A 24,072-nucleotide genomic window follows, 5' to 3' on the forward strand; every position below is an offset into this window, starting at 1 on the left:
GGGCAACTTAACTGTGAAAATGTGCTTGCAATTATCTGTGGAAGAAGAATGAAACCTGGGAGGAGGGGAGCACGAAAAGGGAGCCTGGGAACACGGAGAGAGAGACATTCCTCAACAGATTTACAACACAAATGGCAGAAAATAAAATTAGCAACTCCAGGGTGGGTACGGACTGCTGCCAGCATTTCTGGCCAGCCCCAGGGTATGTCTGCACAGCAGCCAGTCCCTCCCAGTACTCCTGAGACTGCAACATACTGGAACAGCTACGAGCTCCTGGGAGATTTCAAGAGGGGATTCTGGCACCAGGAGAAAAGAGCTGGGCAGGCACTGCCTGAATGCAACTCTCCAGCTACTCAGGAAGTTCTGGTGCAGCAAAGTCAGTAATACTGAGCTTGCAAGAATGAAGCTTGCATGGGATTGCCCCTGGCTCCAGGGCTCCTTGGGATCCAACTGACCTTGATTATCCACCACGCCAAATGCAGAGATGGGAGTTCTGACACACAGCATGGTCAGAAAGGCCACACAGGGTTTATGAAGGCACAGCTCCCCAACACAAGGCAGCATCTACACCCTAACTGCCACTGGAGAGGCTTATCCAGCCACTGGACAGATCCTGGCAGCCACAGGCTACATCCCTGAGCCATCCATAACTGGAGTTACCCTACAGACACACAGGATGGGCACCTCTTTGCAAGAGCTCACTTATAGTAAAATAATAATTCACAGGAGTGAACAAGATGCCTGTAGGCATGTGTTTAAGTAAAGTCTTTAACTACATGCTGAAATCCTACCCTGTGAATAGAAGTCTGACCTCATTTGCAGTACAGAGGGAGCAGAGTTAGAACTGAAGTTGTCTGGATAACCCTGAAACTGAGACTTTGTGCTTCTGCATGTTTGATTCTACAACTTAAGTTAACGTTGGTTTTCATGCCTTTTGGGAGGTATGAAGTAACCTGGGGACACATCAGTGTACTTCTGCAACACCAACAAAGAAAAATGTTCCACAGAAATTCAGGTCAGGCAGAACCTGTCTGATAAATGTGGGACTAACTCAGAGAAACACAGAAAAGGAAAAGAAGTCCAGGTGAGAGATTTTTTTTTTTTTAAATAGGGTTAATGTTTAAAATCAGCCAGGACAGAAACTACACTCAGCTGCCTCCACTGGTAGAGTCCTCAGTTGAAGGGTTAGACTGCACTGAGCTGCTCTGAAAAAGACAGAGGGCTGTTGGCATTTTTTCTTTCAAAACAGTTTCTCAGCTTCTACATCATGCACCTAAATGTTACAACCCCAGGATAAAAGGAGAGAATTTTCAGCAGAGGTCCCTCCATTTCTCCATGGATTCCAGAAGCACTGCCTTTGCCCCAGCACCATGGTTTGGCTGTCTGTCTCCAATGCTGCTGGCACTGTTCTACTGGAATGGCAGGACAGGCTGATCCAGAAAAAGGAACAGGTTTCCATCAGCACAGTGTGCACTTTGCAGCATTACCTGTCTGCACAGATCTGTCACATTTACTGGGGTGGTCCTCAGCTTCCACATGAAACTTTTCATTTTTAACATGCATTATGACTAATTTTTTATAAATTTTGGGGCAGGGGAGAAGTGGGACAATTTCCTGCTTGGTTCTCAGCATCCTGGCTAGCTGCACCACAGTGACTGGGTTTGCTGCTGTAAACTGCTATAGGGCATCACTCTGCACCTCTGGGATCTGCTCAGGGCCACTCCTCAGCCCACAGTGTTTTCACATTCTGGTACATCTGCATGAATCTCTTTGCTGGGTGCAGAACTACACAGATCAGGGAGGCCAGTGTTATTCACAAGTCCATCAGCACAAATACCAGGCCACAGAGGCAACATCCAGAGTGCTTCTCCCTCACCTGCAACACCTGGATGTTTGAGACACACCACAAAGGCAGCAAAGAATTATGCACCCTGAAGTCATTTTAACCAAGCTACAGCTATCAATACCTCACATCTAAAGCAAATAAGCACACTGGAGAGAAACCTGCCGGTTCCAAACCCTTCTCTTTGTCTGATTCCAAGCCCTGAGCTGTTTGGTTTGTGCATTATGGGCTTTTACCTTTGGACTCGTTTTTGTCCTCATCTGTTTCAGCTTCAAGTTTGAGGCCATGTGGTTTCAGGCTGTTGGCAAGAAGCAGCTCCTTGCTTATTGTCAGTTGATTTTAATCCCCTTTCCTAAGGGCATCTGCCCCAGCGTGGCTCCCAGCCACACCACCTCGGGCTATTCTCTCCCCATCCAGGCAGTGCCAGGTTCCTCTGGCTCATGAATGGGAATCTTCCCTCCTCACCCAAGCCTGCCCCCATCCCACAACAGGAAAGCTGAGGCTGTTGAAAGAAACAGCAATGGCAACAAAGCTGGCATTGTTGTCCTGAAAAACCCCTGGCTGCAGCCCACCCCGCTCCGCTCGGGATAACGGATACACAGATGAATCCCAGCTTTTGTTTCCAAAAACTTATTTGACTTTTTCTTTGGAGAAGGACTTAAAAATGGTAACAAAGTCACTGCTGTAGGCAAAGAGTGAAGTAGGAGGGGGGGAAGTGTATTTTTCTCCAAGTCGGTTGTTCAGGGTGGTCTTTGGGGTGTGAATCCCAGATCAGCCTCACACTGGAGCAGTTCATGGAGGTGGAGCAGGAGGGAGGCACCAGTCAGGATCCTGGTGACAAAAGTAGGGCACTTTTAGGCTTTTACTGATGGACTTGCCCTGCAATGCTGAGGAAAGATGCGAGTCAGAAATGCTCAGTGTTCATATTATCTTTATAATATGAAGACCTCAGGCTGGTACATTTTAAGACTTCAGTGACCACTGTGATCTATGGGTCTTCCCTTCTGTCTAGGTCAGGACCCCACCCAGCAAACCCTGGATGAAATCCAACAAACCCTGGTTACGCTCCAGTGTGCTGTTTTAGAAGACATCCGCTGCTGACCCAGCTGACTGAAGGAACAAGGCTTGCTGAGGGTCCTGTCTTGTGTGGGAAGAAGTTTATGATTTGTAGCCTCAATACACATTCACTAGGCTCTCTGCCTGTTACCTTTTTGTAACAGCAAGACTCTTCTCCTGGATCCTTTGGAGAAAAAATTGTATCTAAGTACAGATGGAACATCCATTTGTGTCCATGGACCAAAACTATCAGTACAGACTTGGATTTAAATACAAAAGTCATGTCCCTCACCCCATCATCAAGCAACAACTCCACAGGTTAAACCTGAAGATGAACTCCCATCCTGCAACTTTCATAGGACCTATTTCATCCTAATGGACCTATTTAATGGTGCCTCCATGTTTTCACAGTGCAGCTGTCCGGAATAGTGTTTTTTGCAGTCAGTCCAAATGACATTAGTGGCAGATTAGGAATCTGACACATCAATTAGTAATCCATTCACTTTTTCCAAAGTCCACATCAGAAACTATCTGTGAATGCCAAATTGGGCTTGTGATCTCCACAGACATTTGTTAGTCTTAAGGAAAGAATAATAAATCTCAGCTTTTCTACACTCATAAGGAAATCAGACTTCAATAAAGCTCAAAATTATGGCTTTCCAAAATTTCTATTTTTGCCAATATGGATATAGGTTTTGATTGGATTTTATTTTAAATTAAGAAACTTGCACCTAGTTTTCCTTGGTTTTCATTTTTAAAGTTCATGTCAACTTCTTTGTGTTCATGTCTGCAATGGGTTTCCTTACATTTCACTCAAAAACTTTAAAGTCTGCAAAGAATTCTTCTATTTGCACAAGATGTGCTGAAACAGGACTGCTCAGAGCATCTTACTGCAGGTCAACACCAGAAGAAGGCCTGACACCTGTAAGGTGGAAATGGTCAATGGAAATGGTCAATGAAAAGATTGCTGTTGGCCTCCAGAAGCACCAGAGAGCTGGTCAGAGGTTGAAATGAGCAGCCAGGCCACTGGTGGGTGACAGAGGGATGATTTTGCTGCTCAGGTTGGGGGGTGGCAGGCATGGCATTTCCCCCACTCTGTTTTGATTTGGCAGTGCTGGGGTTGATTAGGCTGCTGGTGCAAGGCAGAGGGGGCAGAAGGGTTTGCCCCAATGTGTGACAGACAATTGCAGCTCCTTGTGGAGTGAGATAACCTGGAACATGTCCCCAAACCCTTGTGGCAGCAGAATCCTCCCAACAGCTTCCACAACCTGCAGCTGGAGCCCTCCTGGCTCCTGTGCCCTCCCAGAGCCACATTACCCCCATTCCTTGGGTCCCTAAACTGGGCCTTACTGGCCCCACACCCTCCAGTACTCCTGAAATAGTTTTCCAAGATGAAGGCAAAGAAAGAAAACCAGCAGAGGAAAGACATTATGGTCTTACCACCAAAACTGCCCTCAGAGAAGCAAATGGAGTTGGCAATTTTCTGCACAGATGGAGAGCTGTATCTGAAAGCATTACATCCCCTATTTATGATGGGGATTTTTTTGCAAGGCATTATTAGAAGGAAGCTTGTCAGCTCTGCTGAGAAACTTGGCAAACACCAGGGCAGACCAGTCTCACTCTTTCACACAGCTGGATTTTCTGCAGCTCAAGTATTTTTCCCTCTTGCTCTTGGCCCATCCAAAGATGAGTGCTGAATTTCCCTTAGCATTACCCACAGGTTAATTTGTTATTAAGTTTAGGCTCAGTTTAACATCTTGGCATGTAATCTAAATAAAACCAAAACCAAATGTCCTTCATTTCTGCTGAAACCACCCTCGGTTTGGCTCAGCTGCCTTTGGTGTCACTGGAGGGTGAACAGGAGATTCATTTTTGGTAGGTAACCTAAATATCCTCCATGCAACTTTGAAATACATTGCCATAAAGTAATTATTTGTCATGGAATGAGATTGGCCAGAACCTGAACACGCTCCATTGGCTCTGACTTAGCTGTGAAATACTTCTTACTGCAGGAAGGGAAGATACACCAGACCCATGAGCTGCAGGAAGGGTGCAGAAAAACCTCAGGCACAACTTCTTACTGCAGGAACAAAGCTGGGATTTCCCACCTTACATCCAGAGAGGCTGAAGGAAAGAGTGCTTGAAAACCCCTCAGGCACAGTCCTGCCCCCTGTTTAACTTTGTTCCTGGCCTAATTCTGTACCTTCCACAGCATAACTGTGACACTGCAACCAGAGGGACGGCAATGGAAAGGGGAAAAGCTCATCAGTGTTATGAGTAAGAGCAGTGACACTGGGCCTGGAGAGCAGGGAACGTGGAGCTGACCTTTGGTTATTGTCTGCACTAAGAGCATGCAGCTGACTCTTCCAGTCAATTCTGTTTTCTTCTGCCCATGGGATATTTATAAGCTTTAAAGAGTCTCCAAAGTCACCTGCAGAAAGTACCCAGTAATCTCATTCTGCAAATTGCTGTCTGACTAGGACTTGTCATGTTCTTTCCTGCTTTTTCCAGTGTGTTCAAAGTGTCTTACTTAGGTGTGATTGAGCTGATAAATCAAGTTATAAGAATTCTTTCTGTTGATCAAATAATTCTGCTTAAGGGCATTTCCAAAATACTGATGTTTACCATTTCAGTCACAGCAGATTACTTCACATGCAGAGACGAAACCATTACCAAACTATTTAACTATTAAAGTCCTTGACACAGACACCTGAACTTCAGAAAAAACTTAGCAAGTTCAAAGATTTTGAGGCTCATGTTGGTTTTGTGGACCTACTCTACACAGTAAAGAAAATCAGAATTTGTCTCTATTACTGTCAATCATTTAAGAGATTGAAGCCTCTTTGTGCTACTCAGAAGCTGAACAGAGAGCTGAAAACAGGGAAAGAACAGCTAGAAAGATTTCTGTGTGCTAAAATGGGTATTTACATAAGGCTCCTGAAAATTAGGTTATGTATCAAAGTGCTACATTTATGAAATCATAACAAACACACCACTCTAGTAATTGCACTTGTCTGGCTTTAAATAAAAGTATCCTGCAGTGGCATAAGTGAAGAAGGAAACAGAAGGACAAGTCCTTACTTGTGCCCAAGTTCATGTGCAATTGTGAATGCCAGATTCAGACCGTTGTCTTCAGCAAGAACACATTTTCTCTTGGCACTGCAGACACCTCCTAGGTAAGCAATTCCTGCAAGAGAAACACAGAGAATGTTCCCATCAGAACCAGTAAAACAGCTCATTCATTCAAAACATCCAGCAGTAACAACCAAAGTGATCAAAAATGCAACCAGAATGAAAAACATTAGAGCAGTTTCCATACAAGATCATCTGAGCAGTTTCTTCCTCACCCTAGTGAAGAATCAGTGCAGAGTTTTGTCAGACAGGAAATAAGTAAAACACACTCACCTCCACTGCTTTTGTTGGAAAATATATTTCACTGTCTCAAAAATAATTTCACTGACCCAAAAATTCATCTAAACCTGTCTACTAATACCCTCTACTACAGCATTAGAAGGTGCAGTGAAGGAGCCTGAGCAAGCACTTAAATGGAGTTCTGATTTTCAGAATGAAGTCAGGGAGCAGGAATAAAACAATAAAGCAGAGACTCTGAAAAGATCTTACATTTTCCCTTATTTTCACACTAAAAAGAAAGCTAGAGTGTCAGAGCCAGGAGAGCTGGCAAAGTGCTGCTGGTGAGTCACAAAGCCAATGTAGGTGGCACAAGTCTCCTGTTACTGAGTGGAATTTAGGATTTGATCCATGCACAGTATTCTCCTGTTTGTGTGGGCACCACGAACGGTTTGAGGCTGAGGCCAAAAAGGAATTCAAAAGTTATGGCATGGAACCTCTGCTATGGAAAAACAATAGTCCTCATCTGCCCTTCCTGCAGCCAGAGTGGCCCCTGCTGAAAGTGCCACTGCACTTGGGAATGCTGTGCTGGCACCACAGGGTGTCCCAGTGGATATTTCTGCTTTTATCTGTATTTAACAGCACTCAAGGAATTTATTTCCTCACTGGCTCCATGGAGGAGTGCCTGGATGGAGCTGCCTTTAAGGACCAGACCATGACCATGCAATGGAGTCATGATCTCCCTGTTTTCCTTTTTTCTTCCCCTCTCAGAGTTGACAAAGCTGTGTTTATAAGAGTGCAAATATAAAACTTTAGACCTGGAAGAAGTCCAGCTCTGTTTTTATGAGATTTGACAACAATAAGGATGTGGATATTAGTTGCCAGGAGTGTTCTGGATGGAATGAAGGGGTGGGCCACAGCCTTTTACTTCAGCACTTGCAGAGAAGAGTGAAGGCAGAAATCAGGCACTAACACTTGCTTACTTTAAAAATGCTGACTGTGAAAGGGCAGATCCATACCACAAGCAAAAAAAAAAAAAAAAAAAAAAAAAAGGCTGGATTTCAGCACTTTTCTTGGGCTGACTTTCTTCTTACATGCAGAATAGTCCAAAGGATGTCAAGGAGTTGCTCAGGAAGGAAGAGACTTCTTGGGGAAAGATTTTTGAGATTGCAAGCTCAGTCCACACACATCTGGTGGCCCAATGAATTTTCCCCTTTTTTGTTAAAGGGAAGCCAAAAACGAACATTTGATTATTCCGCCTTTATCTTCCATTAATCTGTGCCAATATCTCTCTCAGCTGTGTCTGACAGATGAGGTTTTAACTGAGGAGCAACAATTGCATTTCAGGCACAGGGGTCAATCAGGCAAGCCGGTTTTGCTTGAATTTATCCATGCCAAGTTCCTTCTGAGAGATTTTATAAAATGAGGCTGGGTCCATGTTTGCCATCATGGAGATGGAAGGGAGCAACATTCCCATTTTTGGGAGGTGTGGTGCAGCAGAATCGTCTAGAATTCTGCCAATATATTAAAATATGTTAAATACCAATTAAAATGTCAAATACATTATCCCAAATAGTAATTCTTCTGAAGTCTTTGTTTAGTGGCTCTAATCCCCACTGAACCTGGCAATGCAGATCTACATTATTATTTTGGCTTTTGCTCTGTGCTAAAACCCTCATTATTCAAAGGTGGAAAAGTAATGATTAAGGACTTGTACATCCATCAGTGGTCAAAGAAGTAGTGACTGTGGCTCAGTTACAGACTCTTAGTCATCTATTTTTATTAGCTATTTTCAGTGCTTAATGTGAATCCTGTGTGGCCAGTTTATAATATCTGCAATGATCAATTAAAATAAGTTTATTATTACAGAAATGGACTGGGCAGAGAAACTCATAATCCTGGAAGAGCAGAAACCTTTGGAGTACATGGAATGAACTCAGTGAGAAGTCCAGCTCATGAACTGCTGAGTGCTTATTAATAAGAGTCATTCTGGAGCAGCAAGCCAGTTATAACAAATTGGTATCACATTTTAAGCCTGAAAAAGCTTGCCTTAAAAACGTTTTTGAAATCTATTTTTTCTATCAAACTATTTCCTAAGACTATAATTTTCCTTTGGACCAATACATTTTAGCATTAATTCCTCTCATCAGAATATCAACAGCAAATAAATGATTCATCTGCAAACATACTCCAGATCTTTAGTAAATCTAGCTGATCCATTAACATAAATGCAAGTTTTTTGTAAGTCAGTACAGTGACCCACATAACTGATATGCAGAGAAAAACACACCTTTAACCAACAACAATAGTAGCACAATGCCTTGGTAGCTGCATTAACATGATTTATGTCTTCATTGGGATGAATGGAAACTGTTGTTTGCCTCTTAAATTTCCAGATTTTTATCTGAGCCTTTCAAGTCTGCAGAACTGGAATAAAAACTTCACAAATTCTGACATGTTTCTGAAAATCCTGGCGTGCCATGGTTCTACCAGGCTGGGAATAATACAAGAGGAAATGCTTTTATTTGGTAATTTTGCTTCTGGCCCTGTCTGTGAGACAGGTGTGTGCGTGTGAAAACAAAAAATAAGGAAGGAAGCTGAACTGGATTTCTGTGTTTTATTTTTTAACAAAACCCCACACTTCTCATGTGCCTCTGCAAATACACAGATAGTGACTTTCTTTGGGGGAAAAATGTCCTTATCTTTCAGATATGCTGTCAGCAGTAACGACAAATCTATTTTTAATATACAAAAAAGGTCAAGCAGGAGCATCAGTGGAAGAGGGAAAGGAAAGCCAATTACTATTTTTACTATTACCAAGCACGACGGTTTTTTCCTTTCTCTCCTGAGAAATTACATAATTACAGGCCATAACTTCTGTGCTTGGGCTTGGACATGCAGAGCAATCTGCACTTCCACAGCAAAGCCTGGGACACAGGCAACTGTGTAAACTCACATTTCTCCAAAAACTTGTCATACATAAACAGTTTGCAGCTGTTGGCCTTCCTGCCAGCCAGTATCTCCAAGGGGAATGATCCCATCTCTCCCCCCAGCCCAGCAAGGCATGAGCACATTACACACTTGCCACAGGGATGGCCAAAGCTGGGAGAAGACAAGTCCTGGTGTGTGGGTTCCCATTTTGCCCTGCTCCAAACACCTGGGGCTCCCTCCTCATGGCTCTGGAGTATTCACTCAGCAAGTGGTTTGTCCAGGTACTCCAGCTTTCAACTCTCTAATGTCTTGTTTTCATTGCACTCCTAATACTTTAATCTCTTCTTTTGCCAGCCACCTCTGGACACAGAACTTTTACTTGATTAAAACTTGGCTGGCTCTCCTCCTGCTCAATGTATTTGCTGTTGGGAAAGGAGCCAAACTCCCAGTCCTGAAGTCTGCTTGGCACAGACAGAGACTCCCTGCACATCCACATGCTCAGAGCAAGGCTCCCATTCCCCATCATTACTAGTTTGGTGTTGAGCTGATGTTTTTCTCATCCTCCCATGATTTTCAATTTGTGCAGCTCACACATTGCCATCAATTACATTCCTGTAGCCTCTCTTAACATCCTACACGAGTAAAATCAGGAAACCCTGAAGTGATTCATGCTCTGCCTTTCCATTCAATGGCAATGATATGTTTGACAGAGATGCCCTGCCTGTATTTACACACCAAGTCAGTCACCAAGGGAATCTTCCAGTGCTTGTGATACTTAAAATGAAAAATACTTCTCCCTTTCTATAAAGCCTACATAGAAAAGGTTCCAAAGTTTAAGAAACATTAAAGAAGAAACCCACTAAACTGCCTCCAAGATAGGTACTAACACTGTTCTACAGCTGAATAAACACAGGTCTCAAGAGCCAGCAGTATCCAGGTGAAAAAGAACTGTATCCATGGAAGGGCCCACTCCAGCACATACAACACAGACAGGCTGAGGCTGTCACCACTGAGCCTGCAGGCCAAGTCTGGTTTATAGGGATCATCCAGAAAAGTGAACAGGGTGAGCTGTTCCTTCATTTTATGAGAATGTTCTGATTCAAAGCTGGACATGCAATCTTAGTGGCACTGATTAATTTGGCTTAATGCTGGATAGTCCTCCAAGATGCCAATTTCTGTTAATCTTGCAGTAACAACATGGTTTCCATTAGAGTTTAATATTCATATATGGAAACTGTTTCCCTTAGCAATAATTTTCATTGTTACAGCACTTAACAAAAACCACACTGAAAACAACACACTCACCATGAACCACAATTACAGAAATTACAGTGCAACCAACCAGTGCATGAGACACAGCTACAGACAGGTAGGAAAACAAGTTAATAATCACACCAGTGCAAGTCCTTATAGAGGAAGAGCTTCTGATGTCATGGACCAGCTGATGGAAGCCACCAGGACTCCTGAGAATCCTGACCACCAGATCCTGACTTTCTGTACCTGGGCAACTTTTTGAAAATGTGCCCATCAGCACAGAATCCTCTTCTCCCTGTGGAGAATACAGCCTGTCCTGAATTTCATCATGACCCCTATAAAAACTCTGTTCACTATGACCTGCAGGGATGCAGCACAACTTTCCCACAACTCAGACAGCTGCTCTGTAGTGCCCAATAAAATAACTTCTTCTTCTGAAAACACTGTCATTTGCAGTGTACACAACTGCTGTCAGAATCCCAAAAGCCCAGCAAGAAAAATAAACAGCTGAAACACAAAGTGTAGGTACTTTCTGAACCTCCTGATTTTCATTACACTCACCCTGAAGGACTAACAGATCAAATCTTTCCCTGATATTCACAGTGCCAGCTGATGTTTCTGCAGCTCACAAAGATAAACTTCTCAGAACACAAGGTCCTCACAGAACAAATGAGTGAAATGCTCAATACCTTTGGAAGGAGATCGTTTTCTGATTATTAGGAATAACTAGAGATACTTGGCATTGAATATTGATACAACACCCAAGGATCTAATGAGTGGCCATGGATAACATGTCACAAGACCAGGGCTCTAGCTGAACAAGCCAGATTCAACCTTAATCTTTGTGGAAGATTCAGCCTTAATCTTTGTGGAAGGACTTTGATCCAGCCAGAAACACCCAAATTTTAGCTATGGCACCACTGCAGCTCAATAGAATTTCTCAGCCAATTCTTTCATCCCACCCTGGAGCCCAGGCAGGAGTGCACTGCCCATTTCCAAACAAATTACCTGACACCTAAACCAGCTGCCCTCCACAGTGCCTTCCTGATAAAAATACCTTTGTGAGGCCAGACCTCTTCATGTCTGTAAACCTGCAGAGGCAGCAAGATTTAATCATCAGAGCTTCAAGGAGTGCTTTTGCTATCTTCCTTTTCTCTGTTTAATTACCCTGCAGGACAGCAATTAATGGAACATGTGGAATCCCCTCCCCAGCACGGCCAACCCTCAGCTTCACCTCCCAGTCTTTCTGCAGGGCTTTTCTGTTTCTTGGGAACCCTCCTGAGGTTTTACAAGTTTAATGGATGAATCATTTATCTGCTTCTTTACCAACCTGCCCACACACAGACATTCCCCAAGATGGCAAGAGCTTTATTCCAGTGTTATTTGCATTGGATTTACACTCTGCTAATTCACTGATTTAGGGAGAGGGGGCTGCCCAGACAGTAGAAAAGCTCTAGAGACTGAGACCTCTCCTAGATTCAGGGATATCTGTCCTCACCCACACCAGCAAAAGCTGCTTCAGACACCAAATGCAGGGGCATAAGAAAGCTGAGAGATGCTCTAACACTTTTTTGGCCAAGAAGATCTCTTTTACCAAGTCCTACAAAAACATTATTCATGCTGCATTATAAGAGCAGACAACCTTCGGAAAACCCTCAGAGGTTTGGCATGTGCATGTCTGAAACCACATTTCTTTCCAGTGCCATTGACCAGGACTTGTGATCACAAACACAAATATTCACCTGAGGAGAGGTGTGGTGCTCACTGGATTTCAGAGACAGCTGGAAGCAAGCACGCTGCTCAGCCCCATGGAGCAGATATCCATCAGTGACACAGGCACCACTGACCTTGCCTTGCAGCAAGGGAATGCACTAAAAGCCCACCTGAAGTTCTTTCCAGCCCTACATCTCTAAGCTTTTATGATAAAACACCAGGATCTAAGACCTCAGCAAAGCAGGAGATAAAAGCAATTCCCTGTCTCCCTGACATCTGCTCTTTGTTCAGCGTGACATCCTCCATGTCATTAATGGCTCCTCCCTTTCAGCAAACCATCACTCCCCTGCATGACAGCACATTAATAAATCCTCCCATCCAAGGAGACATGAGGAGTGCCTTAATTAACTGGGGCAGAGGAAGCAGGGTATCATCTCCATGTTTACTCTACTTTGATATGCTAACAGCCACATTCCAGAGAGCTTCTCCCCAACACTCCCCAGAGCCTGGGCTGCTGAATGCAGAGCTCAAACACAGCTCCTTCCTGCAATCCTGTTTCTCTAGTTAAAGATGGAGTTTGGGACATTTAGTCCAAACCAGACCACCATTCCTGAATGCTGATTCCCAAATCCAGGCAGCTGATTCACCATCTGCTTACAGACATCACTGCCTGGTGCTGAAAGTCTCCATGCTCACACACACACAGGGATTACAGGCTGGATTACCCCAAGTAAGATATATCAGGACAGCTGCTGAGAGGAAAAGCAGGGGAAGAGCTGGCCAGGTGGATCTGTGAGAGGGATTCCAGTTGGGGATTGGACTGAGTTAACACACCATGGTGGGAAAAATACAGAAGCCTGGCATAATTCAAATGTAGTGAACAAGGCAGGAAGAGAAATGGGAAGAGATAAGGGAATGAGAAGAGACAGGGACAGAAAAGTAGCAAATGGAGATAATATGGGTTTTCCAGAAGGCTTCAGGAAACATGACTTTGATCTCATAGGCAGCTGGGAGTCACTTCTGAGGGAGGCAGGGGTCAAGGAGGGCAGCAGATAAGATCAGAAAGGAAGATGAGCTCCCTGAGAATGTCTGTGTGTACTTACTGCTGGAGAAAAATGAATCTCCAGCCCTGGGTCAGAAGTCTCTGGCATCATGGGTTCACTTGAGGAATTACTGAACAAGTCTGAGGGCATGGATTATTCAGGCAGGGAGGTGTGGGCAAAACCTGGCACTGAGCATAAAGGAGGGACAGCTGTTGGAACTGGTATAGGAACAAGAGATGGAAATCAGAGAGATACAAGATAGTGAGAGAAAATGAGAGAAGCACAGGGGACAATGTTGTTCAGGGATATCTCACACCAGAAAAGAATCAGATCTGGCAGAAGGCAGCAGAGACCTGATGCTTTTGAAAGGCTACAGGAACAGAGACTGAGAACTCAAAGAAAACATCACCAACAAGAGTGAAACCAACTGAAAATCAGGATTTGGATCCTGGCCCTCGAAAGTCACCTCTGCCTGGGGCTCAAAGGCATTTGGATTTGAGTATCTTGTGTTGGACTCGTGGTGTTCAACCTGCCAGTCCTTCCTACAAGCTGCTGTAGAGTTAAGCAGGACCTTCCTTCCCACACGCATGGAAACATCAGCATCACAATATGAAAAAGGCAGGCAGCCCATCAAGGCAGCAGCAGGGCTCAGCACTGGATTCAGGTTTGTGGAGTTGTGTCCTTCACTGCAGTGGCTGCAGCACAGAGACACAGGATAAAAATGATTCCACATCTCTCACTGCTGGATAGCTTGAGAAAAGAGAGAGCTCCACCTGCTCCTGCTCTAAACAGCCTTTATGAATGTCACCCTTCCCTTTCCCAGATGTTATCAAAAGTCAATATTTCAGTATTTTCATTTTGACCTGTGCTGTCTGGTGGAAGAGGCCTGAACTCAAGAATTGCATCAGTTGTCCCCTAAGATGCATCTTTCAGGAAATAAATAAGCCACCAAAACAAAAGAGAGAAATACTACTCTGCCATTCCCACCACTCTGCTACATGCCTGTGTCAGTCTGCCAACACCTGTCCTCAGGATGGATTCCCACCTGCAGGTTTCCATCTCCCAAGGAAAGGAAAAGCAGCCCTGGCATTGCCTGCCATAGCTGCAGCTCTGCAAACTGTGTAAGGTTCCAAAACCAGCCTTGGGGCTATTTTCATCTTCCTTTTTTCAGATAAGTTCTGTCAATTCCACTTTTGGACTTGTCAGTTTGTCCCTGTAACTCATCTGAGCCACCTGCTTCAACAGAGGGCCTGAATTCAGAGAGAAGGAAGAAAAATATCAAATCAGAGCTTTTAATGAGACTGCTAAACAGTCTCATTAAAAGGAATGGAATTCAGCAGCAGGGATTCTGGAGCCTTTAAATTCCTCACTATCTCCCTTCCAGAATGAAGAGACAAGGTCAGACTTGGCAATAATTCAGAAAAAAATATTTGGAGTCTCTGTACCAAACAGCATTTCCTTTAAGAGCAAAGAGTCAGGGTCCAGAATTCAGTTCCAGGTTTTCCCTTCCTGTAGTTACAAACACTAAGAAACTCATGAAGCTTTGCAAATTAAATTAAAATATTATTTTAAAAGTTCCAAGAGCTTTCCTGAGCCATGCCTATCTCAGCCTGCTGTGGTGTTGGTCAGGGGTGGGCTCATGAGCAAGGATCAGTCCTGCAAAGGTTAAACAATATTAATAAACAGTATTTCAGTGCCTGGAGAGTGTCAGCCCAGTCTGCTGAACATTTTGGAGATGGCTGAACACCTGTGCTGCTGATGACTGGCATTTTTCCACAGCTCCCCATTAAACTGTTCCCATGTTCTTACAGAATGACTTAGCAATTCTTTACTCTCAAGACCTGAATTAATCTATACTTTTGAAATATGTTAATATTTAAAGTATATTTTATTTTTAGGTGCTGTATGCATGTCAAAGCTGTTCTCCTGGCAACATCAGAGCAGCTCAGGTGAGCTGCAGGGAAGGCAGGCCAGCAAATGGGATGATGCAGTGATCAAGCCCCAAACAGATGCTTTCCCAAATTGCTCCTGTGACATTTCCCATCTGCAGCTCCCACATCCTGACTTCCAGGGCTGCTGAAGCTCCTGGCTTCACACTGGTGAGCTGCCAGCCAGCACTGATAAACTTATTTAGAAATTCTTGATTCAGCCCTTCTGTTTTAATTCTTTGCTGAGTGCTCATTTAACCTCACAGCCTGATGTGACAAGGCTGACAAACCTGAGGGCTGTGCCTGATAAGGGTAATGGGGTTGAGTTACTGTTAGGTCAGAACTTGGGTTGAAAAGCTGGTGCCCAGCAACATTTGTTCTGCCACAGCACAATAGCAAGGAGGAAAGGAAAGTGAGAAAAGATAAAAAACCCCTAAACTCATTGCAAAATTAATGGCTTGATTTTTGGGGCTCCTGATGTAAACATGGATGATGCAATCTTTTCTTCACTGGCAGCATCAGAGGGACATGGCTCCTTCCTCTGCTTAGTTTCCTAATTTTCAGAAAACTTCTGAAAGCCTAATATTTCTGAGCTCCACATCCTCAAGTTTGATTCCAATTTGCTAATGGGTTATAAAAATATTAGGGAACAACCATCACTGGGGGAGGCACACATGAGCACAAAGCACTCACAGGGCAAAGACACACTCACCAAACCAGGTTAAAATATTTGGGTTACTGCTAACCCAAAGGGCTCTCCTGTGGGTTCCCAAACAGAGCTGTCCATCCTGGCACCCTCTCCCAGGAAGGGAGTGAATGCAGACATAAACACATCACAGCATCAGCCTGACTGAAGAGAAGTAATGGCTAATTTCAGAGGTAACATGGCTGGAGATATTTTTAATATGTCCTGAATCTAGTTTTTTAAGTATTCCTTTCTCTACATTCCTCAAAGATGGAATGTCACCTTTAAAGCCACCAGCTACAGAGAAATTCTCACTCTGAAAAAGACCAGCCTGAGCTTTTCTCACACTTCATAAAAAGAAATCTCTCATGTTCAAACTTGAGCTCCAGTGAAAGAAAACACAAGTTTGGATGAATACCACTGAGCTCCTTGCAATGACTGACGGCAGCCAGAGAGTCCCTGGTGCCTCACAGACACAAGTCAAGGCACAGTCCCAGTCCTGGGGCCTTTGTGGACTGAATTCAGAAGTGACAGCCCTGAAGTTGACAGTGACAGCACTAAAGAAAATTGTCACAGGATTCTGCAGGAGCCAGGGGACATTTTCATGCACGTTGTGTTCGTGTCACTGCTGCAGGGCTTTGTGCTGAAGCTCTTCCAACAGGGAGAGAAGTGCCTCTTCTAGTCCCACATGTTTCTAAATAAAACACCCCCAGGAAAGGCAGGAGATCCTCAATACCTGCCTGGGTGACACCTCCAGTTCTGAGCCAAAGCCCTGTGCCCCTGACTGAGAATTCTGTCCTGAGTGTGCAGCAGAGTCTGCAGGGTGTCCTCAGCTGTCCAAGCCCACTCAGGACTCCTGGGGACTCTGCAGCAGGAACAGCTGCACTCCCCAGCTACGCAGGTTGGGTATTTTTGAACCAGCCTGCCTGGGAGCCAGTGGCAGTGGCCTCCTGGCAGCTGCCATATAATGAGAAGCATTTCCCAACAAAGCCACCTGATTAGTGATAACATAATCAGCTTCATGGCATTCCCACAGAGCAAGCTGGATGTGAACAACATCCTCTCTAACTGGACCAGCTATCAAAATCAGCACAGGCTTGATCAGTCTCACTGGAACCAACAAATTACAACCTACAGCTTTGGAAAAGTGCATTAAATATTTCCTGGCTTCTTTTACCTCAGTTTCCACCCCCAGAAAGTTGACTTTTGTCTTTCTTTTTAAGGGTAAAGCCAGGAAACTTTATTCACCTCCGTGTTCAGATCATGCTGTGGCTCACAGACACCGGTGCATGGGTCCTGCACCTCTGCAAACCCATCAGGGCATTGAACAAAATCCTGGCTACAGCAGGCAACAGCTGGGGCTCATCATCATGGAAAGGGCCAAATGCTCTCAGAATCCAGACCTTTGCTCTGAGCCAGGAGCATCACACTCTTCCCAGTTCCTCAGATGCAGAGAGACATCCCAGGGAATGCCAACACTGGAGGGCTGTGCCAGGAACCTCTGCCCCTCACCTGGCCCCCCAGAGGGAGAAGGGAAATGGGAAGATCCAAGTGGGACAGATAACCCGTAGAAAGAAGTCTGGGGAAATCAGAGATCATCATGAAAGAAGGAAACAGCTACCAGGATGAATAACATGAAACTGAAACATAATTATCAAATTCTGGTGAGGTAGCAGAAATTGCTGAAAGGAAACTACAAAGTTTAGAACTTCAGCAGTCCTCAAACAACACTTTTGTGTTGGAGGATCCCAGGATGCCCACAGGAAAGCATCTCTATTCAGATGCTGCTGAGTGTGGTAAGGTCAGGCAGGAATCACAGGGAAAACCATCTGGCAGGGCAGAGCAGCTCCAGTGAACAATGCTGCCCCTCTGAAGGGAGCAGACACTCGGAAGAGTCATCAAAGGGATTAGAAGGAGCACCAGAACTTCCCCAGGAGCCAGGACACAGGTCAAGAGAGCTGTAGCAGGAATTGCATCCACTCTTGGACCCAGACAAGGCCAAGCTGGAGAGAACATTTGCTCTCTGACAGAGCCAGAAAAGCAAACAAACTGGAGCACACAGAAGAAACATGAGCATACAGGTTTCTTAAACAGAAATATAAAATATACATTGTAAATAGAAATCTAACTTCAGTCTCCTATTTTGCTGTCATTTGAAGAACAACAAAGTCTGATTAGACTGATGGACTAATTTTCAATAAACAAAAACATCCACACAGAGTTTCCTAACTCACTGGCCAGTTTTCTTATAAATAACTGCAGTGTTTACACTGTTTGTCTGCTACAGCACAAATAATGCTGTACATGCTGGAGCTTGATGGATGATATTACTAAAACCAACAAGCAGATCCTCAGCAGAACATTCATGTGTACCCAGCAGCCCAGCTATGGCCAGGCAGAGCCTTAGTGCAAACAGCCCCACAAAAATGTACGACACAACCACACAAAACCAACAAATGCCTTCAACCTGCTGACTGCTCATCACCACCAACCAAAGCAGCAATACAAGGCTAATTCCAAGCTAAGCAAACACAGAAATCCTTCACATTCTCTAAATCATGCTGCAAGAGTACAGGAGGAGAAAGATATTTGATGGATTGAGTCTATGGGTTTTACTATTATTATTCTGGTAAGTTCAATGTATTTCTATCAGCTGATCTAAGAGGTAAAAAGACTTGTCAAAACTAATCCAGGCAAAACCCTTACAGATTATAGGATTTTGAACCTGAAATTAGTAAACCTACATAGCAGAACCTTTGTGTCCAAATGAAACAGCAAGGAAATCCACCTCTGTTCCAGAGACAGTTTATACACAAATACACACACACATATATGTATATACACCTGCCAGTGCTAATTTGACTAAAATTTCATTATCTGTAGTCACCTTCATATCTAAACTGGCAAGGACTTGATAAAGAAACCCCAGTATTTTCTACAAGGAATATCTGATCAAATCTGTATGTGTAAAATTCAAAGTATTCTGCCATGCATTTAGAGACAGTAATTTATTTCCAGAATGCGTCTGTGCATTCTTGGGTCAGCTCAAAATTTCATCACCTTCCCCACAGCACCTGCCATTAATATTTCCAGCCATGGAATGAGCTTGTAGTGGATCACAGCTGGCTAGAGCACACTCCCTACTGAATTTTCAGCACACTGGTAAACACAGGGAACATTTTCAGTGCTGCAAAGTACTCTTAGATACCCAATTCCTATTTGCATTATGTGGAGCACAATCCCAGCTGAAAAGCTTGGAGCTTGTGCGGAGGCAGTGGGAGAACTGTTAAATAAAACCCAACAACATTCCAAGGATTTAAAGTGACTTTCAGTCTACTCAGTGCACATGGTGTAGCAAAATCCAGCCAGGACCAGACATCCTGAAAAATGGGTTAGGTATAATACCAGGTCATGTTACCAGATGATTAACCAAAGCTGGGAAAAAACCAATTCAAATGAAAAAAAGAAATCAGCACAGATCAAAGTCCCTTCTTGGGGAAGGGGAGGGAAAGTTTTATGCACACTTCCCACTGTGGTTTTCTTGGTTATCACCAGTAAAATCTCATCTCTATGTTATTTAAAACTCACTCTCAAAATTGCATTTTGCCTTGGCAGCTGCAAAACAAAAGAAATGTAAAAGTACAGTAGGCAACTGTCCTTCATTTCCTTCCTTTACTCTTACATATCCTGTGTGCAAGTGGAATGCTTCTATTTGATTATCCAGTGGAGCAAATGCTACAATGAATGCAATCATGCCTTATTACCCTGCATGTCTGCAGCCTATTGCACAGCTATGTACAGATGTTTTTACACAAGCTTGGTTTTCTAGCTACAGGGTCTATAAAACAATAGGAACTATCTGAAAGGTTTTCAAGCCAGCAAAGGATAAAGGCACTGTAAAGCAGTCAACTGGATAAAAGCCATCTATGTCTGACAGGAGAAGAAAAACCTCCGAGGTTTCTCGATTATAAACGCGTCAGCTTTCTGGAAGTGCTGCAGTCTGCAGCAAACTGACCAGGAATGTGTAAACACGGGGGAAATAAGGACCCAGGCAGTGGAAAGAAGGAACACAAACCTCTGGCCTGTTGAAGGACTTAACCACTATTTCACTGACCTGAAGAACTGGCTGGTGCCCAAGGAAGTGGAGCTGCCTCTGGTAGCCTTGCACCACGCGGATCACAGCTCTGATCTCTTTGGTACAGAGCTTTGGATTTTACTGAGGAAAAGCCCTGTTCACAAATTCATTTCCTTCTCTTCTCAATACATTCATTTTTTTAACCAATAAAATACAGTGCAAAAAACCCTCAATGTGTTGTTTCATGGTCTGTCAGGGAGGCACCAGGAATTTACGGGTACGGCGCCGGGCTGGAAATGGGGATGTGCAAAATCATTCTATGTTCTTGGATGAGAACCAGGGAGAAATGGTTTTTATGAGTCTCATTTTCCCCTGTCCACCTGGCCTGAAGCGTGTCATAGCAGAAAATTCTGCTTTCTGCTGCAGAGAGCCTGGGGTTGGCATTCCCAGCCCAGAGGGGTTATTTATAGAGCACTGACAGCAGGTCTGACACCGTGGAAAAGAAACTCTATTTATCTTTCCACAATCTTTTCGAACAAAAGGGGAAGTAAGAAGCAGGGTGAGCTATGAAAGCAGAATTGATGATTTTATTTGTTTTATGATCATTCTGGTGAGAATCCTCCAGAGAAACAAACCCTCAGCAAGGGGAAGTGATGGAGCTGCAGAGTGAAGCAGTGCAGCAAGCATGGCAAATCTCCATTTACATGGATGAGGCAAGAGACAAGAGCAGAAATACTACAAATCCCAAAAGACACAAATGGTCTGTCCACAGACCAAATATAATGAGCTTGTTCTGCTCGTGTCTGCCTCAAAGGCTTCTCAGCCTCACACACACAGTAGCCAGGAGCAGTTCCAGAGCTTTTCCTGACAGTTGTTTGGCAGAGTGGGTTTAGCTGGACATTATTTAGGCTCCTGCTTCTCTGTTTGCAAACACAATGACCCCTTTCCGAGATAAACAGCAGAGATTTCTTTAAATCATCATTAAATGATGCTTAGCCATAAGCAAGGCCTTGGTTCTCAAGCAGTGTCCCACAACTCATCTCTAATTTAGAAAACAATTGAGGCACAAAGATGTCTAGGAAATAAAACTGTAATTCAGAAGTTCTAGCATAGTATACTCAGGAGAACCAAAACCCTAAGACCTGCCTGTCACACAAACTAAAATATTAAAATATTACACTTCTGATTGCTTTTTTTTCTCCATGTCAGTATGAAAATGTAGTGAATTGCTTCTGAAGGACACTCTTCTGTAAATTCACTGGAAATTGTTAGTTCAAACAGTCCTAACAAGTCTTTTTCCCCAGAGTGATCGCATGTCAAAGCCCCAGACATAGCAAGAGGGTGAGGGGTAAAGATATGGGGAAAGGAACATCACATGCAGGTATCTGCCCTTTAAGCTATGAGACCAGAATTCCCAGGTGCTTTGTGTACATGTCTATATAATTTCACACAGACAGAAATGGCCCTGGAGTGGAATGCAAGACGTGTTTGCACCTGCACCAGTCAAGCTGCACAATGATTTAGCACATAAAGTGATTTATGAGATGGAGTTGAAATCAAAGAATAAAGCCAGAGAATCAGAAAAAATATCAACAAAGTCATGGCAAATATTTTCCCTTGTGACTTACTCCTTTCAGTAAAGGCAGCACACAGAAGCTTAGTGACCCACCAGTGAGACACCAGACTAGGATTTGGGCTGGAGTCCTGGATTCCTGAGGGGAAAGGACCATAGTTCTGGTAGCCACTGAATTTTTTGAAGAAAACCAAGCTGGATGGGACTGGAGCAACCTGGTCTAGTGGAGAATGTCCCATGGCAGAGGGTTGGAATGAGCTGGGCTGGTCCCAAATAATTATAGAATTCTATGATAATTCCACCAAGGTGCATTTTATTCAAACAGTAATCAGCACCACCCTGTATAATGCTGAGATGTGATGGTCTGGAGAATATTTACTCAATAATATATTGCCTGGTAAAGCACTATGGGTCCTTTCCACAGCATTTCAGACAGTTGCATTTATCAAAACACATCCCCGTGAACCATTAACAAAACCAATGGAGAAGGCAAAGCTTTCAAGGTAAAATCAGCTTAAACCTCCAGCACCAGCTTTGGGGTGAGGCACAACAAAGACAAAAGCTCTCAAAGTCTGAAGGTCAGGAGGGAGCAGTCAACAAGAAAAGCAAGATTTAGGATGAGCAGAGACAAGCTAACAAACTAAAGCAGGGGGGGAAGTTGATGGGAAGATTTTGAACACGCTGCCCTACATCTGACAACAGCTATGAACATATTTCAGAAACCAGCTTAAACATCTATGAGCATTAATTACCAATAGCAGTTTGAGGGAGGACATGAAAGGCCAGGTACAGAGCAGGAAGTGTGTTATTCCTCCCTGCTGACAGTGTTTAGTTCCAGCTCTCTGAGAACAAGCTTCAAACACATACCACACTATGAGGCCACTGTTTTATCTGCTGGGATGGGTGAGCATGACAGACAGATAAATAATGGGAAAATAAAAGGGCCTGAAACACATTTTGGGGCTGCAAAAGGAGAATGATGTATTGAGGAGAACTAATGAGGAACTGCTGGAGGTTTATGAAGACTGAAGTGGAGTAAACGTAGGGAAATTCCGTGACCTCGGTGGGCACGTCCCGAGGTCTGAGTGATGGAAACCAGACCCTGCAGGGCCCCTGGGAACAGCAGCCTCTGCCTGTCCAGGCCCAGCTGAACAAAGCAACACGAAGGAACAAAACTGAGAAGAGCTCCTAAGAGCTCTGAAATAACCCCAAAGAGAAACGGGGAAAAAGGAAAGGGAAGGGAGTTAATCACAAGAGCAACTGAGGGTCTGCGAGACCTCCGAGCCGGGAACTGGGAATACATGGAAGAGGGAAAAAATGCACAGAAAACCTGTAACTACTCCTCTTCCCACTAAACACTTGCATTTATTTTAATTACCCAAGTTATTTCCTTCACCCAAGACAGGAAACAGAGAGAAAATTTTAAAAGCTGAAATAACTGTGAGTCAACAGCACTCAAAGATTGATAAATTCCCAAAGAGATGAGTGATCACATTTTCTACAAATACTCCTTGCAGCAGGACAATATGAGCTCCCAGCTAAGGACAGTACCTTTTTCAGCCAAGGAGATCAAGAATTCACCAGTGCCCTCAGTACATGGAATGAATAAAGACAAACCTAAACAAGACTACTGAGCTGCAAAACAAACCCAAAGGCAAATAAAATTCAAATGCTCTACTTTCCTTAACAGCAAAAGCAGAATGTAAGATGATATCAGGAGGGTTGCATGTCTCAGGCAACATCTAAGAACAGGACCAGGATCCTGACCCCAGTGAAGCCACCACCAAGATTCTGAGGCTGGTGTAAGGAGGATTTTCCTCTGGTCTTTAGTGCACAGTGAGGCCACCTGGCTGAAGCCACGTCTCCAAAACAAGAAAAGGAAAAGCACAGACAGGACACTGAGTGAGGCAGAGCAAGGGTTACAGCAGCAGGAATTCCCAGTTACCTGAGTGGCTGTGCTTATCCCAGGGCTCTATTGAGATTTATGCAATCTCATGTTACACTTGCTTGGCACATGAATCTTTAGTGGGAATTTGGAAGAGGAGGGATTGCTAGCTGGGGAAGAGAAACTGGAAGGCTGTGGTGGGTAGGGATGAATATGCCCAATAGCACAGTTCTGCACTGTCTGGGTTGTGCAGCCCAGCATTTATTCCCTAGCAACCAAAAGGCAAGGGAAAAACTCTCCCACTGCACTGGACCACAGCTCCCTATGGTTTCCTAAAGCCAGCAGCCTGACTCCACTGCCCTGCAGAGCCACAGTGACAGAAATTTGCAGTGCTGTGAGGTCCCTTTCTTTCCTAAACACCATTTTAACCTCCAGTGTGCTCATTTTAATGGATTAAGCTGGGTTTGGGTTTGGTCTGAAGGACAGTCCCAGCAAGGCTTTTGCTAAAGCCAGGCACTGCTGCTCTAATGAATTGTTTTAAGCAGCAGGTATTTCTATTTATTCTGGCATCAAATAAAAACCCGCCCTGGAATATACAGAAACATTCAACATGAACCACTATGGAAAATGTTTTTAATGTGAGAATTCCTTTTCCACTCAGAGCAAACCAGCTAGTCTTTCCCCTTTCCTTGGGGATGAATTCTCTGTTGTGACACTGGCAGGGCACTGGGAGGAAGA

General features: G+C 44.0%; 1 protein-coding gene across 6 annotated transcripts in view; it reads right to left on the bottom strand.

Annotated features, from left to right (window-relative positions):
* Positions 1 to 24,072, bottom strand: part of ADAMTS17 (ADAM metallopeptidase with thrombospondin type 1 motif 17) — a 158,382-nt gene that overhangs the window by 94,186 nt on the left and 40,124 nt on the right. For all 6 annotated transcript variants that reach the window (XR_010347587.1, XR_010347586.1, XM_064388946.1 and 3 more), the window contains exon 8: positions 5,981 to 6,086. Coding sequence is in view for 4 of the 6 variants with exons in the window: in XM_064388946.1 (XP_064245016.1) it covers positions 5,981 to 6,086 (106 nt within the window). In the remaining 2 variants the exon portion in view is untranslated. The remainder of the gene's footprint in view (positions 1 to 5,980; positions 6,087 to 24,072) is intronic.

This window comes from Passer domesticus, chromosome 14, assembly GCF_036417665.1.
Source record: "Passer domesticus isolate bPasDom1 chromosome 14, bPasDom1.hap1, whole genome shotgun sequence".
Classification (NCBI taxonomy): domain Eukaryota; kingdom Metazoa; phylum Chordata; class Aves; order Passeriformes; family Passeridae; genus Passer; species Passer domesticus.